This window comes from Gadus chalcogrammus, chromosome 23, assembly GCF_026213295.1.
Source record: "Gadus chalcogrammus isolate NIFS_2021 chromosome 23, NIFS_Gcha_1.0, whole genome shotgun sequence".
Classification (NCBI taxonomy): Eukaryota; Metazoa; Chordata; class Actinopteri; order Gadiformes; family Gadidae; genus Gadus; species Gadus chalcogrammus.
Window position 1 is genome coordinate 14,133,451 of NC_079434.1, and position 18,450 is coordinate 14,151,900.

An 18,450-nucleotide genomic window follows, 5' to 3' on the forward strand; every position below is an offset into this window, starting at 1 on the left:
TAAAGATACAGTGTAATTACAAGTTGAAGGAAAACATGGCCGTGAAGACAAGGGTCAACCAATCCAACCATCCAGCTATCACTTTTTTATAATGGTCACTGCACCTGTTCACAGGATACCATTGTGTTCGGAATCCACTGTACAGGAATCCAATGGGCCAGCCCATCGTCGAATCACATCATTTGTTTAGCAAATGCATTTTTCGACTGATTCTACTGACTCATCGTTTCCGATTGATTCTACTGAATCTAACAATGCTGTTGATATACCTGTCAGGAACGGGACTCAGAAATTGTATTAGTTTTCTGCTTTGTCATGGGGGGGGGAAAGTTTGGGAGCCTCAAAGTTTGCCTCAAACAGACGCACATTAGGCCTACAGTGGAAAAACAACAACACCACACCTGGATAAACTTTCCTGTATGCATTCATGTATCAGTTTGCTGCCGTGATACCAGACAAATGAAACAGAAGAGTTAGGACTGGGTGGATCCTTCTCATAGACGTCAACAAAGGGAGAGAGATGCGTTGTGGGAGTTGAGTCAGGGCTGTAGAAGGAGCTGTCGTCTCTGGCCAGGCGCCGTGATATATGTCGTCACGGCCGGGCCACTGAGCTTTCCTCCTGTCTGCGCTTAATTAAAACCTAAGCCCCCCTTTGCTCTCTCCTCCACACATCCGTCTAAATCACTCCTTTCACATCAATCTAGCGCAAGCAAACACACGGACGCGCACACACACGAGCACACACACACACAGGCACACCCATCATCCTCATCATCGCCTATCTTCGCTTTTCCTCGCTCACACCAGCAGAAAGCTTTCTCCGTTGTTGAAGATGCATTGACTACCTGTGTGCACTAGTATGTATGAAAAAGATTCATTGACTCAATGTGTGCATATTTAGGTATAAAAAAGATATATTGCCTCCCTGTGTGCTAAATTATGTATGGAAAAGATACATTAACCTACAGTGTGCAACATTATGCATGCCAAAATATTTACATTTTCATTTTGTTATAACTATTATTCAATTTCAGTCGATATAGAGTCCGGGCACTCTTCATCATTAGCCACGCACACACACACACACCCACACCCACACCCACACACACACACACACAATATAGTTGAGTGAATTGTGTATTTAATCTTTGGGTTAAGCGCTCTAATGTGCTTCATGTGTCAAGAAGTCACAGCGTAGCACATATTTGTCAAAAAAACATGATTAAATGACCCCCTTAGATTTATGGATTTTATGCATTGGCTATTCATTATGTGGAGAAGAGGTGGGAAAATGATGGTCACACTCTGTCTCTTCATTGAAAAATGTTGGCTGTATTTTCGGTACGTAAAAAGAGAGCGATCCAAAGAAGGTAGCTGGCATGAAAAATGCACATAGTTGGTTAGTAAATTACATTTAGTTGACCAGTAAAATAGATATTGTTGGCTAGTAAAATAGAATAGTTGGCCAGTGAAGTAATGAAAGTTGGCCAGTTGCATTTGGATAGCTGGCCATTAATAAAGATATAGTTGGCCCCTAAAATATGCTGCAAATGATACTATATTACAACCTCTTAATATTAAGGCAATATACAGAGTCTAATGTGTTGTGAGTGTATGTGTGTGTGAGTGTGTGGACATAAAAATGCATGTCTTTAACAGCCCACATAAAGCCTCTCTCCTGAGCCGTGGATATTGACAGGCAGGTGTGTGGTGAGCATTATGTTGATCACACACTTAACAGTAAGGGTTCCTGGGTGGCATAGTAAAATAACCCCCTACCCCCTATCTGATTCCAGCTTTCTCGACCTCTGGCCGTATGTGTGTGTGTGTGTGTGTGTGTGTGTGTGTATGTGTGTGTGTGTGTGTGTGTGTGTGTGGTGTGTGTGTGTGTGTGTGTGTGTGTGTGGGGGAGTATAGGTCATGCATGTATAGGTGTACGTGTGTGTTTATTTACATAAACACACACGTTATTTACATGCATTCACAGGAGTGGCTCAGTGTGTGTGTGTGCGTATGCATGTGCGAGTCAGAAGCGTGTGCAGGCTGTTTTACACGTGCGGATCTGAAGCCACAAGGCCCTGGGTAATTGGTCTCCTGGGGACATCAAAAAGAAATAGACTGAGTAGGGAGAACACCTTCTGCCTCACTCCCTCTCTCTTCTTTCTTCCTCTCTCAACTTCTCTCTCGTCTCCATCCCTACCAACACCTCTCTTTTTCTCTTCCTCTCTCTCTACCTCTCGCTTTCCCTCTCTTTACCTCCCTACCTCTCTCTCTCTTTATCTCTACCTACCCCTCTCTCTCTGCACTTCTCTCTCAACCCTATTCTCTCTCTCTTAGTCTACCTCTCTCTTCTTTTTCCTCTCTCTACTTCTCTCTGTCTCTCTCTCTCTACCAACCCCTCTCTTTCTCTACCTCTCACTCTCTGCTTCTCTCTATGTCTCTATCTCACTTTCTATCTATTACTCTCTTTCTACCTCTCTCTACTTCTCTGTCTCTCTTCCTCTCTCTCTCTCTCTCACTTCTCTCTCTACCTCTCTCTTCTCTCTATTTACCTACCTACCTACCTCTCTCTTTCTCGTTACCTCCCTACCTCTCTCTACTTCTCTATTTACCATCTCTCTCTCTCTCTCTCTTTACCTCCCTCCGTCTACTTCTCTCTTTACCCTCTCCCTCTCTTTACCTCCCTACCTCTCTCTACCTCTCTCTTTACCCCCTCTCTCTCTCTCTCTCTCTCTCTCTCTCTCTCTCTCTCTCTCTCTCTCTCTCTCTCTCTCTCTCTCTCTCTCTCTCTCTCTCTCTCTCTTTACCTCCCAACCTCTCTCTACCTCTCTCTTTACCCCCTCTCTCTCTCTTTACCCTCTCTCTCTCTCTTTACCTCCCTACCTCTCTCTACCTCTCTCTTTACCTTCTCTCTCTCTCTCTCTCTCTCTCTCTCTCTCTCTCTCTCTCTCTCTCTCTCTCTCTCTTTACCCTCTCTCTCTCTCTTTACCCCCTCTCTCTCTCTACCTCCCTACCTCTCACTTCTCTCTTTACCCCCTCTCTCTCTCTTCACCTCCCTACCTTTCTGTCTCTCTTCCTCTCTTCCTCCCTCAGCACCGGTGGCGCTGACTGAGTGGGACCCAGTGTTGCTGGTGGGGGCAGTGAGGGGAACTTGATGGCTAAATCACGGGTTAGATTATCCACCAGAGGTTGGGTCTTTTCAAAAGGCATCAGCTGTGCTTAAGCTCCTGCCTGCGGTTCCTGCCACCGCCTCCACCCCTGTTCCCGTCACCCTGACACATCCTGCATGTGTGGCTCCCTGGCCCCGGGGTCTGAGCCATGGCCCCTGTGACTGTGTGTCTTCCAGTGAACCACACGTGTGGTCTTGTGTTTGCGTGTGGATCTTTTGTCGGGGGAGGGCTACTCAGTGCACGGTGATACATTGTAGTGATACAGCCGGTGATGGATAGTTTCAGAAAAACAGCTCATTATATCGCGTTGACCTATATGATCTCTAGTTAATTACGTTGTGTGACTACCATTAGTATCAGCCGGGATAAGAATCAGGGTTTTAACTGTCATGCAGTATTTTGTCAATCCATCATGGTGAAATCGGGGCTATGCATGCGGGTTGTACTGCAGACAGCAGACAGCAATACATTGAACCCTGTTATAGTTTGACTCCAAAGGTCGTGTGGGACATCTGTCTGGGGCAGAAACAAGCCATTTATCTGCCACACGCAACATCCCCATCAGTGGATTAAGAAGGATAATATATTGACGGGGTCACATCTCGGGCCATAAATGTGTACACCACTCTCAGTGATACACCATAAATAGGAGTACCGCCCGCTGTCTCTGTGTCAGAGTGTCGGGCTGACAAAACACACACACACACACATACACACCCAAACACACACACGCACGCACGCACGCACGCACGCACGCACGCACGCACGCACGCACGCACGCACGCACGCACGCACGCACGCACGCACACGTACACACGTACACGTACACACGTACACGTACACACGTACACACGTACACACGTACACACGTACACACACACACACACACACACACACACACACACACACACACAATGACAGGCTTCCCTTCATCAGTAAATTATGCATGGGGGTGGTCTGTTATTATCTGTGGCGGTGCATAGCAGCAATGACCCACCTATCATAATAACTATAATAGCCCGGTGATTTAGCACAGCAGCTGTTACAGCCGAGGCTGGCATCACTAACAGGTTCTGTGCCTCAGCGCACCGGGTTCACACGTATCATGGCAAACACTTAGACATGTTTATAGGTGACTGTGTTGGGAAAACACAAACGCATGCTCACATCTATATCTGCAAACACCCTCACACGCTTACAGGTGAAGAAGCATATACCTACCCCCCCGTCCCCACACACGCACGCACGCACGCACGCACGCACGCACGCACGCACGCACACACACGCAGACACAGACGCACACACACAAGCATAGATTACATTCCACTTTAATTTCTAGATCTATCGCTAGCCGGCCAATGCTAGTCCGCCAGCTGCTGCCTGTAGCTGTAGGTATCAAAGTGCTAGGTGCAGGTACAGCAATGTGATGGTTTCTGGTTGTGCGGCAAATGAGTGAGTCGAGCGAGGAGGCGATGGCACCGCACTATGGAGACATCTGCATGGAGAATTGTCAACACTATTGTATGCCATAATCCTTTGTCTTACCGCTGAGAATGAGTTGTCAGTCTTCAGCCTGAGCGAGTCCTTCCGCTGTTCAAGCTGTTGACGTCAACGTTTCACTTCAGCCCTGGACCGTGCTGTCGAGCTGCCAGTCATCTGCAGCACGCCAACACAAGCTTGTCCTCAGTCAGTTGTCTACACGCACGCACGCACGCACGCACGCACGCACGCACGCACGCACGCACGCACGCACGCACGCACGCACGCACACGCACACCCCTGTACGAATAATACAATATTTAAAAAGTGAGGTTTGGAGGCAGTGGGTGCGCTCTGAGGTGCTGGCTTACACAGTGCACGCACAGCAACACTTTGATGAAACATGCCTTCTATTCAAGTGTTCTGCGTGTGTTCTGACATTGTTTAATGTGAACTGTATTCTTTGTGTTCGCCTCACCCCCGCCCCCCCCTTTGCACCACAAAAGAGACAAACTTCCATCCACATCTCTGTCTATCTCGCTCTCTCGCGCTCTCTCGCTCGCGCTCTCTCGCTCGCGCTCTCTCGCTCTCGTTCTATTTCCAAGCCTGTCTCTCTCTCCAAGTTTTTCTCTATCTCTCTTACCCACACAAACACAAACACACACACACACACACACACACACACACACACACACACACACACACACACACACACACACACACACGCACATACACACACATATTATATAAGTGCACGAACACCCATTTGCAACATCCTCCCCAACACACAATGATAGGGGGGCATAGATGCCCACAGTTCTGCTTTTGATTGACAGTTTGCCGCTACGTTGACAATCTGTCACTCTGACGATTATTAAGCAGAACATTGTTATTTTGACACCAACGGGGAGACGCGGGTCTATCAAAGACAAGATGGCGCTTCAAGGAAGATTGAGTAGTTCTTCCAAAATATGGCAAGCACAGCTCAGTTGTGCACTGTAAAATATCTTACGGTATATACACATATTATGTTGTACAATAACAATGCTTTTCCAGAATGTGTGAAAGTCCCATATATTGCAGTGCGATTTCATGCTAGCATTCATAATTCCAAGGATTCTTAATCTTATTTTATGTCTGTGCCCTGTGGCTCGTATCAGGAAGGTGAACTTGTGATCAGGATTCCCAGAATATTTATCCTTGAAGTTCCTCAAGTTCTTTGATTATGCACATATAACGGGAAAAAAATCTAACATCAATGTAAAATATTGCGTCAAAAGAATTCCGAAAAATGATTTCCAAACATTCTGTATTCTCTTCTATGTGTCTTGTCCATATCATTTCATAGTGTACTAGCGCAATCATGACTTTTACGTGTAAAATCAACCGTATGCAATCAACCTCTACCGTTTATTGAGACAAAAAACGAAAAATTCGAAAAAAGTGCTGTTAAATATATTATTCAATGCGTCTATTTTTTTAAGCGTATACCTTCGGCGTTGTGCGGAAAGGCACTTGAGGGGATTAATCCAACAAACAACAAGCCGTTTGGGGGTCGAGTGTTTCCCTTTTCTCTGTTTCTCTTCCAAATTGTGTTCAAACAACAGGAGAAGCATTTAATAATCTGTTCTAACAAGGCAGCACGCCATCTTTCTTTATTTCCGCTCCACCGGACCACCCGGCCACGTGTGTGCGCGTGTCTGTTGAGGTGAGAGGCTTCTTCCCTTTCTTGAGCCCTCGTTCCACACTAATTATTGGTTTATGTGCACTGATAAATGGCCGCCATTAGAGCGATAGGGCAGCTTCCTCCATTACGCCGCCATGCTATGGAATCGGGCTAATTTCATCAAGGTTATTAATGTGCAGATCAACACCTAATGTGTTCCCTGAGAAACACATTGATGGCTCCCTGATTCCCACACCACACCCCAGCCAACACTGCACACATCCCTGGGGCTCGTTCAACCCCCGCTTGTGTTGCAATAAGGAGGCCAGGGCAAACAGAAAAAGTATTGGTTTTTCGGACGGTTTTGGCGGGAGGTTGCATTTCGCCGGGTCACGTACAGAGTGCTAGCTTTTTAAAAGGATTAGACTTAGTTTCCTCCGATATTTAATGAAGTATATCGTCTACGTTTCCCTGAACACTGTAGTCAATATGGATATACTTTTGGAACGGTTCAACATAGTTTCCTCCTTTATTTAGTGGAGTGTGTCGTCAACGTTTCCCTGAACATTGTAGTCAATATGGATAGCTAGCGTTTTGGAAGGATTCAACATAGTTTCCTCCTTTATTTAGTCTAGTGTATTGTCTACGTTTCCCTGAACATTGTATTCGATTTGGAGAGATAGCTTTTTGGAAGGTCTCAACGTACTTTCCTCCTATATTTAATTGAGTGTATCCTCTGCTGCCCCTGCGACCCACCCTGGATAAGCGGTTTGACGATGAGAATGAGGATGAGGATATCCTCTACCTTAACCTGAGCATTGTTTTCAATGTGGAGAGCTAGCTTTTTGGAAGGTCTCAACGTGGCTACTTCCTATATTTAATGTAGTATATCGTCTACCTTTATCTGGGCATTATTGTCAATGTGGAGAGCTAGCTTTTTGGAAGGTCTCGACGTGGTTACTTCCTATATTTAATGTAGTATATCGTCTACCTTTATCTGGGCATTATTGTCAATGTGGAGAGCTAGCTTTTTGGAAGGTCTCAACATAGTTTCCTCCTATATTAAGTGTGGTATTTGTTTTACATTTCACTGAACATTTGGTATATTTTGGCTCCCGTTATATATTCTGTCAATGGTGGAAGAATCCCAGGACTGCAAGCCAAGCACAGCATTTAGTCGACGCAATGGCAATTTTTATAGTGTGTTTATGCCAATTTAAAAACTGGTGCTTAAGTGTGTGTGTGCATGCATGTGCACATTTACATGTGAAGTGTGTGTGTTTGTGTATGCATGTGCACGGCTGCTGTTCTGTAGCTTAGTGAGGACCCTGTGGTTTAGAGGGGAATTCGTCTGCTGCATGATAGCCAAAGTGGTTACCCGGTACACTCTTAAAAGTCCAGTTCTTAATGCCTTCCTTTAATAGAAAGCGGTATACTGTTGCAATCACATGAGCCGTATTCAATGTTGTATTGTGGGTAGTTAAACTATTTTCAATAAACTTGTGGAAATGTCATGCTCTCCACCTTCACCCCACTATACCTCGACCGCTTTACTTTCTACATTTAGCCTCATTCACCTGGCAAGCTTTTGATTTATTTGTGGTGTCAAAAAGTGTGTGGGTGTGTGTGTATGTGTGTGACTGCAAGCCTGTTTGTGGAAGTTTCTGTGTGTGTGGATGTGTACTGAGAGGTGTTTTTGCACCAAGTACCATTGTCGGTGCCAGTGTTTGTGTGGGGTTTTGTGTGTGAGTGTGTGTCCGTGTGACTCTGCCAGTGTCTTCCTGTGTGTGTGTGTGTGTGTGTGTGTGTGTGTGAGTGCCTGTGTCTGAACCCCTACCAGTGTTTGGGTGTACCAGTGTCTGCCAACATTTATGTCTGTTTGTATGTGTGTGTGTGTGTGTGTGTGTGTGTGTGTGTGTGTGTGTGTGTGTGTGTGTGTGTGTGTGTGTGTGTGTGTGTGTGTGTGTGTGTGTGTGTGTGTGTGTGCGTGTGTGTCTATTCCAGCATCAGTATATGCCTGTGTATGTGTGTGCGTGTGTGTGTGCGTGTGTGTCTATCCCAGCGCGAGTATGTGCCAGCGTGTATAAATGTGTGTCTGCCTTTGTGCCAGTGAGGCTGCCTCTGAGGGTGTGTGTGTCGAGGACAGTAGAGGATAGCGTGCACTGTAGAGCTGTTTAGTTGGTGCTGGCAGCGGGGGGGCAGTGGCTCAGAGCGTGGAACACTGACACCACGTCTCAGAACGCCGGACCTCCAGTACCCGAGGAGCGCGGGGGGGGGGGGGGGGGGGGGGGGGCGGACTACGCTGCCTAGCAGAGCGTGAACTGTTGAGAGGCAATGTCGCACAATAATGCGCTGGTTCACAGCTCTGCCGCGTCCTTCTAGGATGTAAAGGCCCTCTTCCTCGCTCTGCGGCTCCAGCCTTCCTCTCGTCTCTGCTCACTGTCTTTAGAAGTGTGTGTGTGTGTGTGTTTGTGTTTTTGTGTGCGTCTGTCTATGTGCGTGCGTGTGATTCTCCATGTGTGTGTATCTGTGCAAGGGCGTGCCTGCTGGTGTATCAGTGTGTGAATGACACCGCACTTATCTGACTCTACTTCCTGAGTCCCCCCCCTCCCCCCCCTTACCTGCAGTGCATGAAGGGCCCTGGCCTCAAACTGTTGGACAATTAAAAACTTGCCGCATTAGAAAGTCCCAACGCGCTTCAAGCGAGGCGTGCAGCGACCCTATCACTGTTTAATTCAACCTTTTCCGTTTATTCCGGTGGGTGTGTGGGTTTTTAAGCTGAGTGCGCAAGACTGGCCGTTTCAGTGGAGTCCTCCCTTTTTCCCCGTTAATTGAGTTATGTCGATCTTACACACACCTGTAGTAGGTTTGCGGTGTGTGAGGAGTGTGATGAATCATTATGCCGTGATTCGGTTATTTTCCCCTCTCTCCTCATCGGTCGCCGCGCTTGGGAACAGGACGATAACTTGGTAGCGAGGCTGTGCTTTAGGCGATGGCTGCCCCCCGCCGCAATCGAGTATTCTACCTTTCCGGCGAGCCTCAGGGTCTGCTTAGAATAATCTCCCCATGCTTTCTAATTAATACCGACCTTTAGCTGTTTAAGATGGTAGCCGCTGCATGCTCAGGAGATGTAACCAGCCAGTAATTGGTTTCTCATGCCATTCAGGGGGCCCGGTACTCCAGTGTCCCTCCCGGGTAGCACAACTCATCACGGGCTAGGGGGCGGAGCGCGGATAGTGAGCGGACACGTAGCCCCCGGGATTGTTCACAATAATCCACCGTGGAATCAGATCAGAAGCCCACCGGTGACTTGTTTAGAACGGACCCCCGGTTCACCCACCTGAAACACGGTCTCATCACTGATGCGGCGCACGGGTGTGTGTTTGGTTGTCCTTCGTTCGTTGTTTTTTTTTTCTTTTCTTTTTTAGTTTGTCAATTCTGCCCTTTGTTTCATTCTTTCGTTGTACGTTTTCGGAGTGAGGCGCCGGTGTGTCTTTCTCTCAGGAATGAGCCATGCGTCTGTGGCTGCGTGCGTCTGCTGTAGGAGCCTTCTCAACCTCCTTTCATTAATAATTAACGTCTCCAATCAAGAGCAATTTACACAGCCTATATGTAAATCTGTAGACTTAATAGCGAAACGCAATTTCACAGTGATTTGAGGAAGAGTCAATTTCCCCATGACCTTCCATTTGCATGTGTTCTCTAATCAGGCCAGCAACAGGCAAGCCGGGCCACTTAGGCGAGCATCAGATATGTAATTCAGAGCGGGAGAGCCACGCAGGGAGCATTTGGTTACCAAATTGACCCGCAGCATTCAACAGATAAAATCAATGACCCGTCTCTTTAAACTAATGCTGTTTTTATAGACTCTGAGTTTATATTGTTTGGTATTACACGGCTCCGTCACTTGTTAACGCAGCAAAACAAGTTGTGAAATTACACACACGCTGTGTACATGCACGCACGCACCGATACACACAAACACACGCACCCGACATACACACACACACACGCGCACAAACAGTGGGGCAGATGTCAATTTAAACAAGATGGGTTTTGAAATACCAAGCAGCCATAAATAGACAACACAGGCTCAGGCAATTTCGTCACAGACCGTGAGAGAGTTTGGGCAGAGTTTCTGTGTGTGTGTGTTGGATTAACATTTTGATGGTGTTTTTTATTAACCTGACCTGGGTCTGAATGAATTAAATAGCAGACATTTTGATTCATATCGATAATATATACCATACCATCACGATTGATTGGTGGATAAATTCAGACTATTACAAAGGTGGGAACATTTTGGTGTGTGTGCTTGCGTGTGTACCTGTGTGTAAGTGTGTGCGTGTGTGTGTGAGAGTTAGTGCGAGTGTGTGTATTCAAACACACATTCAAACACAGCACATAATTATAATGTCCCTGAGCAAGAAGAGTCCATCTGATTTGAAAGCTATACTGTTTACTGGAGGTGTATACACACAGCAAATTACTAGGCAACACGCTTCGCAAACGTAATAATTAAGATAGATTGAAGGATAATTACCAAGGTACTGATTATCATTTGTTCAAAGTCAATAATTATAATTTGACCTAAAATTGGTAATTTTCCTAATAATTCCCATCCATGAATAAACACTGACTAATAATGTTGCCTCTCAACCTCATTTTCTTCTTCTTCCTCTTTCTCTCCTGCAGTTCAGCCGATGAGCAGTTTCGCTGGAACACACAAGGTAAAGGTCAGAATGATTTTTTTTGTTACTCCCTGTGCAAGGCTAACTCATGTTCCAGCGTGCAAAGTCAATCATCATGAATTCACTCACGCACTAATAATAACACTCATTCAGAAGCTAAGCTATGCATCCTGTTGTCATGACGTCAACTATTACGCAGTTCCTTACACACACGCAAACACACACACACACACACACACACACACGCATGCACGCACGCACACACACACAGGCACTCACCCGTGTTGCTAGAACCATCGTTGCATGAAATCATTTCAAAGTTTACTTTCCTGGTATTGCTTGCCTGCTCAATATAAAGCGCATTACCGGGTCTCTAGTAGAACATTACATCATGTATTTTGCTTGTAACCCACATAAGTGTGGGAGAAAATAACAACATAAAAAAAATAACAAATCAAATTGTATCTTATACCACACTCTGATAAACAGAATCGATAGGGCTGTGTGTGAGGTCTGAACGCCCCGGCAGTACACCGGGTGTGTGCGCGTGTGTGGGTTAACTTCATCGCCCAGATACGACCATTACTTAGTTTTTAGTATCTGATCGAAGACAGAGACATCTTTCTTTTTCAAACGCAATGCCGGCAAACCTAGTACTTATACATGGGGGTGCACAGGGAGCACAGCCACAAACACATACAGTACACACACACACACACACACACACACACACACACACACACACACACACACACACACACACACACACACATACACACACAGACAGACACAGACACACACACACACACACACACACACACACACACACACACACACACAAACACATATATTCACACAGTAATTTTTTTATGTGCTAGGTTGACATAAAAGGCCTTGGTTGGCACAGGCAGTCGATTCTAATCCCTAGTTTCTAATCTCCCCGTTGTGAGAATATCCCAAACATTGTGACATCACACACGCACAATCATGCTGGTACACACACACACGCACGCCCATACAGACGTGCTCTGATGCAAGCAAGCGGCATGGGGGCTACACAGGACAACTTAATTTTGAGTCAGGCAGCTGCAGGGGCAGCCCTCTTGCCTGCATGTGGTCTACGCCCATGCTCTAAACCCACACACCAGCACCACTCCACAGCTGCAGCTCACCACCTATGGATGGTGTGGTGTCACAGAGGAAAACCATCCATTGTCAGAGTGGACAAGGGATTGAGGTTATAACCCACACTGATTTAATTTCTCTCGTCTTCGCCTTCTCTTTGACTCCCTTTTCCAACACCCTTTATTTTCGGGACGTTTTTCTGTCTCTTCTCCCATTACACCGCATATACTCGTCATCTGTCTGTCTGCCTCTCCTGCTTTCCACCCTTTTCTTTTTATTATTGGATTATCTTTACACTTATTGGATACCCTACTGAAATGCATCCCTTTATTTTAATTCCACGGCCTCCTCTCTTTCTCTCTCTCACTCTTTCTCTCTCTCTTCTTTCTCTCTCTCTCTCTCTCTCTCTCTCTCTCTCTCTCTCTCTCTCTCCTCTCTCTCTCTCTCTCTCTCTCTCTCTCTCTCTCTCTCTCTCTCTCTCTCTCGTCCGTCCCCGTGGCGCTGTGCAGCAGATGGACAGAAGGACATAGAGGATGAGTTGACCACCGGCTTGGAGCTGGTGGACTCCTGCATCCGATCCCTTCAGGAATCGGGAATACTCGACAACGAAAAACGTAAGCTCAACAGCGTTTCCCAGATGTGGACATGTGTCCGGGTAATATGTGTGAGTATGTGTGTGTCGTTTGAGGCGAATGCCTTCTGGTATGCCTCTGTCTGTTTGGCTGTTTGACTGCAGCTGAAATATCAATACTTCATCTGACAAAATGGAGCCTTCCACATTAAACCTACGTCCAACTGACAGACCGGCTTCTTCGTCAGGTTCAGGTCCTTTGAAAAATGATACAAGTCACCAATATTCCTACTCCTTGGGCCAAAATCATCAAGCCGCTATGTTATATCACACAATGAATAATTTTCAAAATAATACATGTTATGCACTTATTATTTTGTGGCAAATAAGAAGACCCAGAAGACATCACAATAGAGAAGTGTTTCAATTATGGATGAGGTAGATATTCTCACTTCAGTCCTCATTAAGCTTCTGTTTTAGCGCCACAGTTGGTCTACCAGGAATTAACTGTTACGGTTCTATTCCGTCCATAAACTTTAAAGCCTGGCCCAACACTACACCACTACACAATTAAAACTCAGGGACTGTGAGTTCTATGATAAAAAAACAAAAAAAACACGTTCCTGTTACAAATCCCTTCTTCTGAATGGACGAAATATCCTTGCAATCAAAATTGTAAGTGATGTCTCTTGGTTTAATTTAATTTATAAAGAATTAGTTGGTTCCTTATATATATATGCTTTTCGGTCCACGACGTAAAGCCTTCACAGTGGCATTGTTACAGTTGAATAAGTTAGTTTGTTTAAGAAAAACACATGCCATCCAAATGTAACAATACAATGGCATTGGCAGCAGTCCAAGTGCCTCGCACAAGTGTGTCTCTATTGAAAAAACAAGTATTATCTTGGATTTATCTTTTGGACGCAACTTCCATGGCCATATTTGGTCATGGAGCTGCGTGACCTTTTCGCTTATGAGTTGAGTTACAATCCACTCCGTGAATCCACTTCTATCACAGATAATGTATGCATGGGATGATTGGAAAGCAACCAGACTATGGGATGTCGCTAAATATTCCTGGCATTTGCTTTCGAAGGGTTATCGCTGCGCAGGAACACTGTGCTCCCCTCGTTTTGGGCTAATACTCACTGGCCTTTGTGATTGCTGATACTTTGGTAATGGATGGCATTTTAATAATAAGGTGGCCGTGCACTTTGCTCAGTGAATTCTCTTTGGAAAGTGAATAATGTGTGCCGAACCGAAGTCTGGCACTCTTAATCTTGCAGCTAAAGTTTGAAACAAACTTCCGCCCAACCTGTATATATTCAAAGAACTCGGGTACACTGCAGCAGGTTTTGGTGCTGTCCTCCCTCCACGCTCTGTGCACTACCTCCGGGTTTATGTTGTTGTTTTCCTTCTCTCGCTGTGGGATCTCTGTGTTTTTTTACCAGAATTAAGCCGCATCTTCGTAAACCCTAGAAGGACTACTCCTCAAAACCAACCCCCCCCCCCCCCCCCCCCCCCCCCCCCCCCACCGCCCGGTGCAGCCGTCAAAATACACACTTAAACTCGCAAATGTTACGGCGATGTTTCGCGCCTCGTGTTTGATCACAGGTGCAGAACCAGGGAGACGTTTCGGATAATATGATTGTGACGGTGTTTTCTTATCCCTGCTCCATCCGCACACACGAGCCACGCTCAGGGTGGCTCCTCTCTCTTTGCTCGGAACAACTGTGCTCCCTTCCCTCCATTCTCAGAAATGGGTCTCTGACCAAAACCCATCCCAGCATGAGCTTTCAGAGAGATTTGACACAGTTTCCTGTTTCCCCCTAAGAGCATTGCAAACCGCTTAGGAATATAGGATGAACCGTTAGCGCGTGGCATTCTGTGAAAACAGGTGAAAAGGTTGAAAAGGCGTCGGAATAAATCTATGTGTGTTCATGTTATTCTCAAATTGCGTAAGCATTTATAAATATTAACGCAGAAGGACACAAGCACACACTCTAACAAACACGTATTTTTCCAAAATAAACTGGGGAAATACACACGGAGATATTTCTTAATGTTGTTTAAAGAAACTTATCTAAAGAGAAAATCTATTGAAACCATACTCCAGTACATTTCTAGTCCCAGCACAAACATGCAGTCACAAGCTCATAGACACTCACAACCAATAAAAACTGTATGTGATCTTATTTTCCTTCTTCGACATGCATCATACTATAGATCAGGACATGCATACACGCACACACACACACACACACATACTCCAACACACACACTCTCATACACTCACACAGTGAACCACAAACTCAGACAAACATGCAAACTCCCCCTCTCTCTCTCTCGCTCTCTCTCTCTCTCTCTCTCTCTCTCTCTCTCTCTCTCTCTCTCTCTCTCTCTCTCTCTCTCTCTCTCTCTCTCTACCTCTCTCTCTCTCTCTCTCTCTGTCTCTGTCTCTGTCTCTGTCTCTGTCTCTCTCTCTCACACGAACACACTCCTCGCCCCCATCCTCTCCCCCCTTTTATCCTTTCAGCTCTTTCCTTTCCCTTCACCGCTCTCCCTATCTCACTCTCTGTCTGTCACACACACACACACCCACAGACACACACGCAGACACACACATACAAACACACACACACACACACATGCACACAAACCCACACCATGGCCTCATCATCCCTCATCACTCACCCTCGCCTCACTCACTACACAACATGGGTAGTTGGACGTGTGTGTGTGTGTGTGTGTGTGTTTGTGTTAGATTGTGATGTTGGTGGGGGGGGGGGGGGGGACTTCCAGCCAGGGTCCGACCCAACGCAAAGTGCTCCTCAATAATTAATCCAGGAGACTGATCTGTCGAAGGACAAGTCTTTCTGTGGAGGCAAAGTGCGGAGGAGGTGATCCAGTGATCGCAAGCACAGCAGCAACTCACACAGGGGGGCGAGAGGGGAAGGAATGCATAGGAATTAGGAGAGAGAGAGAGGGAGAGGGCGAGGGAGAGGGCGAGGGAGAGAGAGAGGGAGAGGGAGAGAGAGAGAGAGGGAGAGAGGGAGAGAGGGAGAGAGAGGTGGGGGAGGGAGAGAGAGAGGGAGAGAGAGAGGGAGAGGGCGAGAGAGAGAGAGAGGGAGAGGGAGAGAGAGAGAGAGGGAGAGAGGGAGAGAGGGAGAGAGAGGGGGGGGGAGGGAAGGAGAGAGAGAGAGAGAGAGAGAGAGAGGGGGAGAGGGAGAGAGGGAGAGAGAGGGCGAGAGAGGGAGAGAGAGAGAGAGGGAGAGAGGGAGAGAGAGGGGGGGGGGAGGGAGAGAGAGAGAGAGAGAGAGAGAGAGAGAGAGAGAGAGAGAGAGAGAGAGAGAGTGTGATCATAGAGACATACATTAATAAGCTCTTGTCATTTTAGGTTGCCAGACTTAGCACCGGTGAATAACAGCGAGGTGCGACCCATTGTAGACTTTATGAGGACTCAGACGTGATGTTTTATCATTATTCAAACTTGAGAGGGAGTAAGTAAAATATACAGCTATATTAAATCTGAAGAGAGTTAAATTGGATGAAGGGAGAGGGCTGAGAGAGGGAGTTTGAGAAGTGTTGTTTTTTTTCCCACTTATTAAATTCGCTATTCTGAAGACTTTTGGTGTAGCATTCACAGGAGCAAACGACAGTAATAAAAGAAGAAGAGGCGAGAGGGGAAGTGAAGAAAGAGGGAGTGACAGTGTTGGGGCCATGCTCGTAAATGACCTCACTCTCTCTCTCTCTCTCTTGATCAAATATTCACACGCTGCCGACTGCACAGGTCATAGACCTAAAGGGTTGGCCAATGAAATGAAGACATACATAAGCATGTCACACACACCCACACCAAATACATAATGGGGTATTGAGGGCAGTGCATATGGTAGTAGTACTGCCATGTCTGTTGTGCAGGCTGATATCAAAAGCCTTATAATGCTCACGGTAGCATTGTAAACACATTTTGAGCTTAATATTGTTTTTTACTGTAATGTTGCTGCTCTTCCTATTTTTTTTTTGTTAGTTAGGAAACAAAAACAATGTCCATATTGCGTACAACCATATATTGTACGCTTCTCTCGGTTAAAAGGATCCATATGTCTCCAATACTTAATCACATCCACATCTAAAACAGAGACGATAAACCAAATACATTAAGCTATTAATAGCAAATGTTTGACAGTTTTACTGACCGGTTCAATCATCTACGAACAACGATAGATGCAACCTACGACGCAACGATGCCCTTAATCATGAGGTCTGAGTTATCAAGGAGGTGATCCTAAAAGTGGACTTGCCCAAGCATTCCGATTGGCTGGGAAACAAAACCTAGTGATCCAGAAGTCGCAGTGCTCCGTTGAGGCGACGTGTTCCTTGGTTCGTTCCGTCTGTTTTGCTTTCTTTGTACAACTTCCTCCTCTATCTCTCTCTCTCTATCTCTCTCTCTCTCTCTCCTTCTCTACCTCAACTCCTCCTCCCTTCCCTCCTCCCCCCTCCCCTCCTCTCCCCTCCTCCTGCTCTCTCTGTTTCTCTTCCTCTACTAATAAATTATGTATGCTATCTGGAGCTCACGGAGCACTGCACTGCTGCACTGCCTGGTCTATTCTAAAAGACTGCTCTCTCTTTCTTTTCCTATCTCTCTCTCCCTCTCTCTCTTTCTTTCTCCATCTCTCTAACTCTCTCCCTCCCTTTTTCCCTATCTCTCTCTCTTCGCTCTTTCTCTGACTCTCTCTCTCTCTCTCTGCTCCTTCCCACTGCATGCCTGCCTACCCCCACTTCGCTCTCTGTTCTTCCTCACTCTTTTTACTCCCCCTCTCCATCGCTCCTCAAACTCCTGTTCGTTCGCCCTCTCTCTCTCTCTCTCTCTCTCTCTCTCTCTCTCTCTCTCTCTCTCTCTCTCTCTCTCTCTCTCTCTCTCTCTCTCTCTCACTCTCACATCATCTCTGCCTGCCTGTCTTGTTATGCCATACAACTATTGAACTATCTTTCTCTCTCTCTCCCTCTCTCTCTCTCTCTCCCTCTCTCTCCCTCTCCCTCTCTCTCCCCCGCCCCCCTCTCCCTCTCCCTCTCTCTCTCCCATCGCTCACTGCCTCTCACTCCTTGTAGGACCAGCTCTGCTTTCCCAGAGTTCCTTGCAGCTCAACTCCACCCCGGAGGCTTCGCTTCAGTACTCTGCCAGCTACCATAGCAACCAGACCCTCGCCCTTAGTGACGGCATCTCCGCGGCAATCCCTCCACGCAGCGGGCAGTACGGGGGCGCCGTTCACAGCTACAACCAGGTAGGAACCCCCTGCTACAGTGATGATGATGATGATGATGATGGTGGTGGTGTTGCTGATGTTGCTGATGTTGCTGATGTTGCTGAGGTTGCTGAAGATAAAAGATGAAAGGGTGGGAGCTGTCGAAGTTGAGAAAAGATACACCGGGGTTATGATATCGCTCAGGAAACGAGATAGCGAGAGGGGGGACTCGCCTCCGAAGCCGGAGGATAGTTAGGGAGAATGTCCCGGAGCTGGGAGAGTTCTCCCACAGGAAGGGCTGTTTCGATTTTGCGTAGGAGGGGGGGGGGGTGGGGGGGGGGGGATGGGTAGGTGATATGCGGTGATGTACTGGCTATACTTGTCTAGACTTTTGGATGCAACGCTGCTTTTGTTTGTTTGTGCGCGCGTCGTCGGGGGTCGTTGAAAAGAGACTCTCTATACAGAGGTAATGAATAAAAGAAGAAGAAGAAGAAGAAGAAAA

The 18,450-nt window shown here is 46.6% G+C and overlaps 1 protein-coding gene across 1 annotated transcript in view; it reads left to right on the top strand.

Annotated features, from left to right (window-relative positions):
* The window catches only part of ctnnd2a (catenin (cadherin-associated protein), delta 2a), a 170,026-nt gene that overhangs the window by 76,898 nt on the left and 74,678 nt on the right, over positions 1-18,450 (top strand). Inside the window, 4 exon segments of the mRNA XM_056584840.1 lie at positions 501-562; positions 11,011-11,045; positions 12,641-12,745; positions 17,815-17,987. Coding sequence (XP_056440815.1) covers positions 501-562; positions 11,011-11,045; positions 12,641-12,745; positions 17,815-17,987 — 375 coding nt within the window.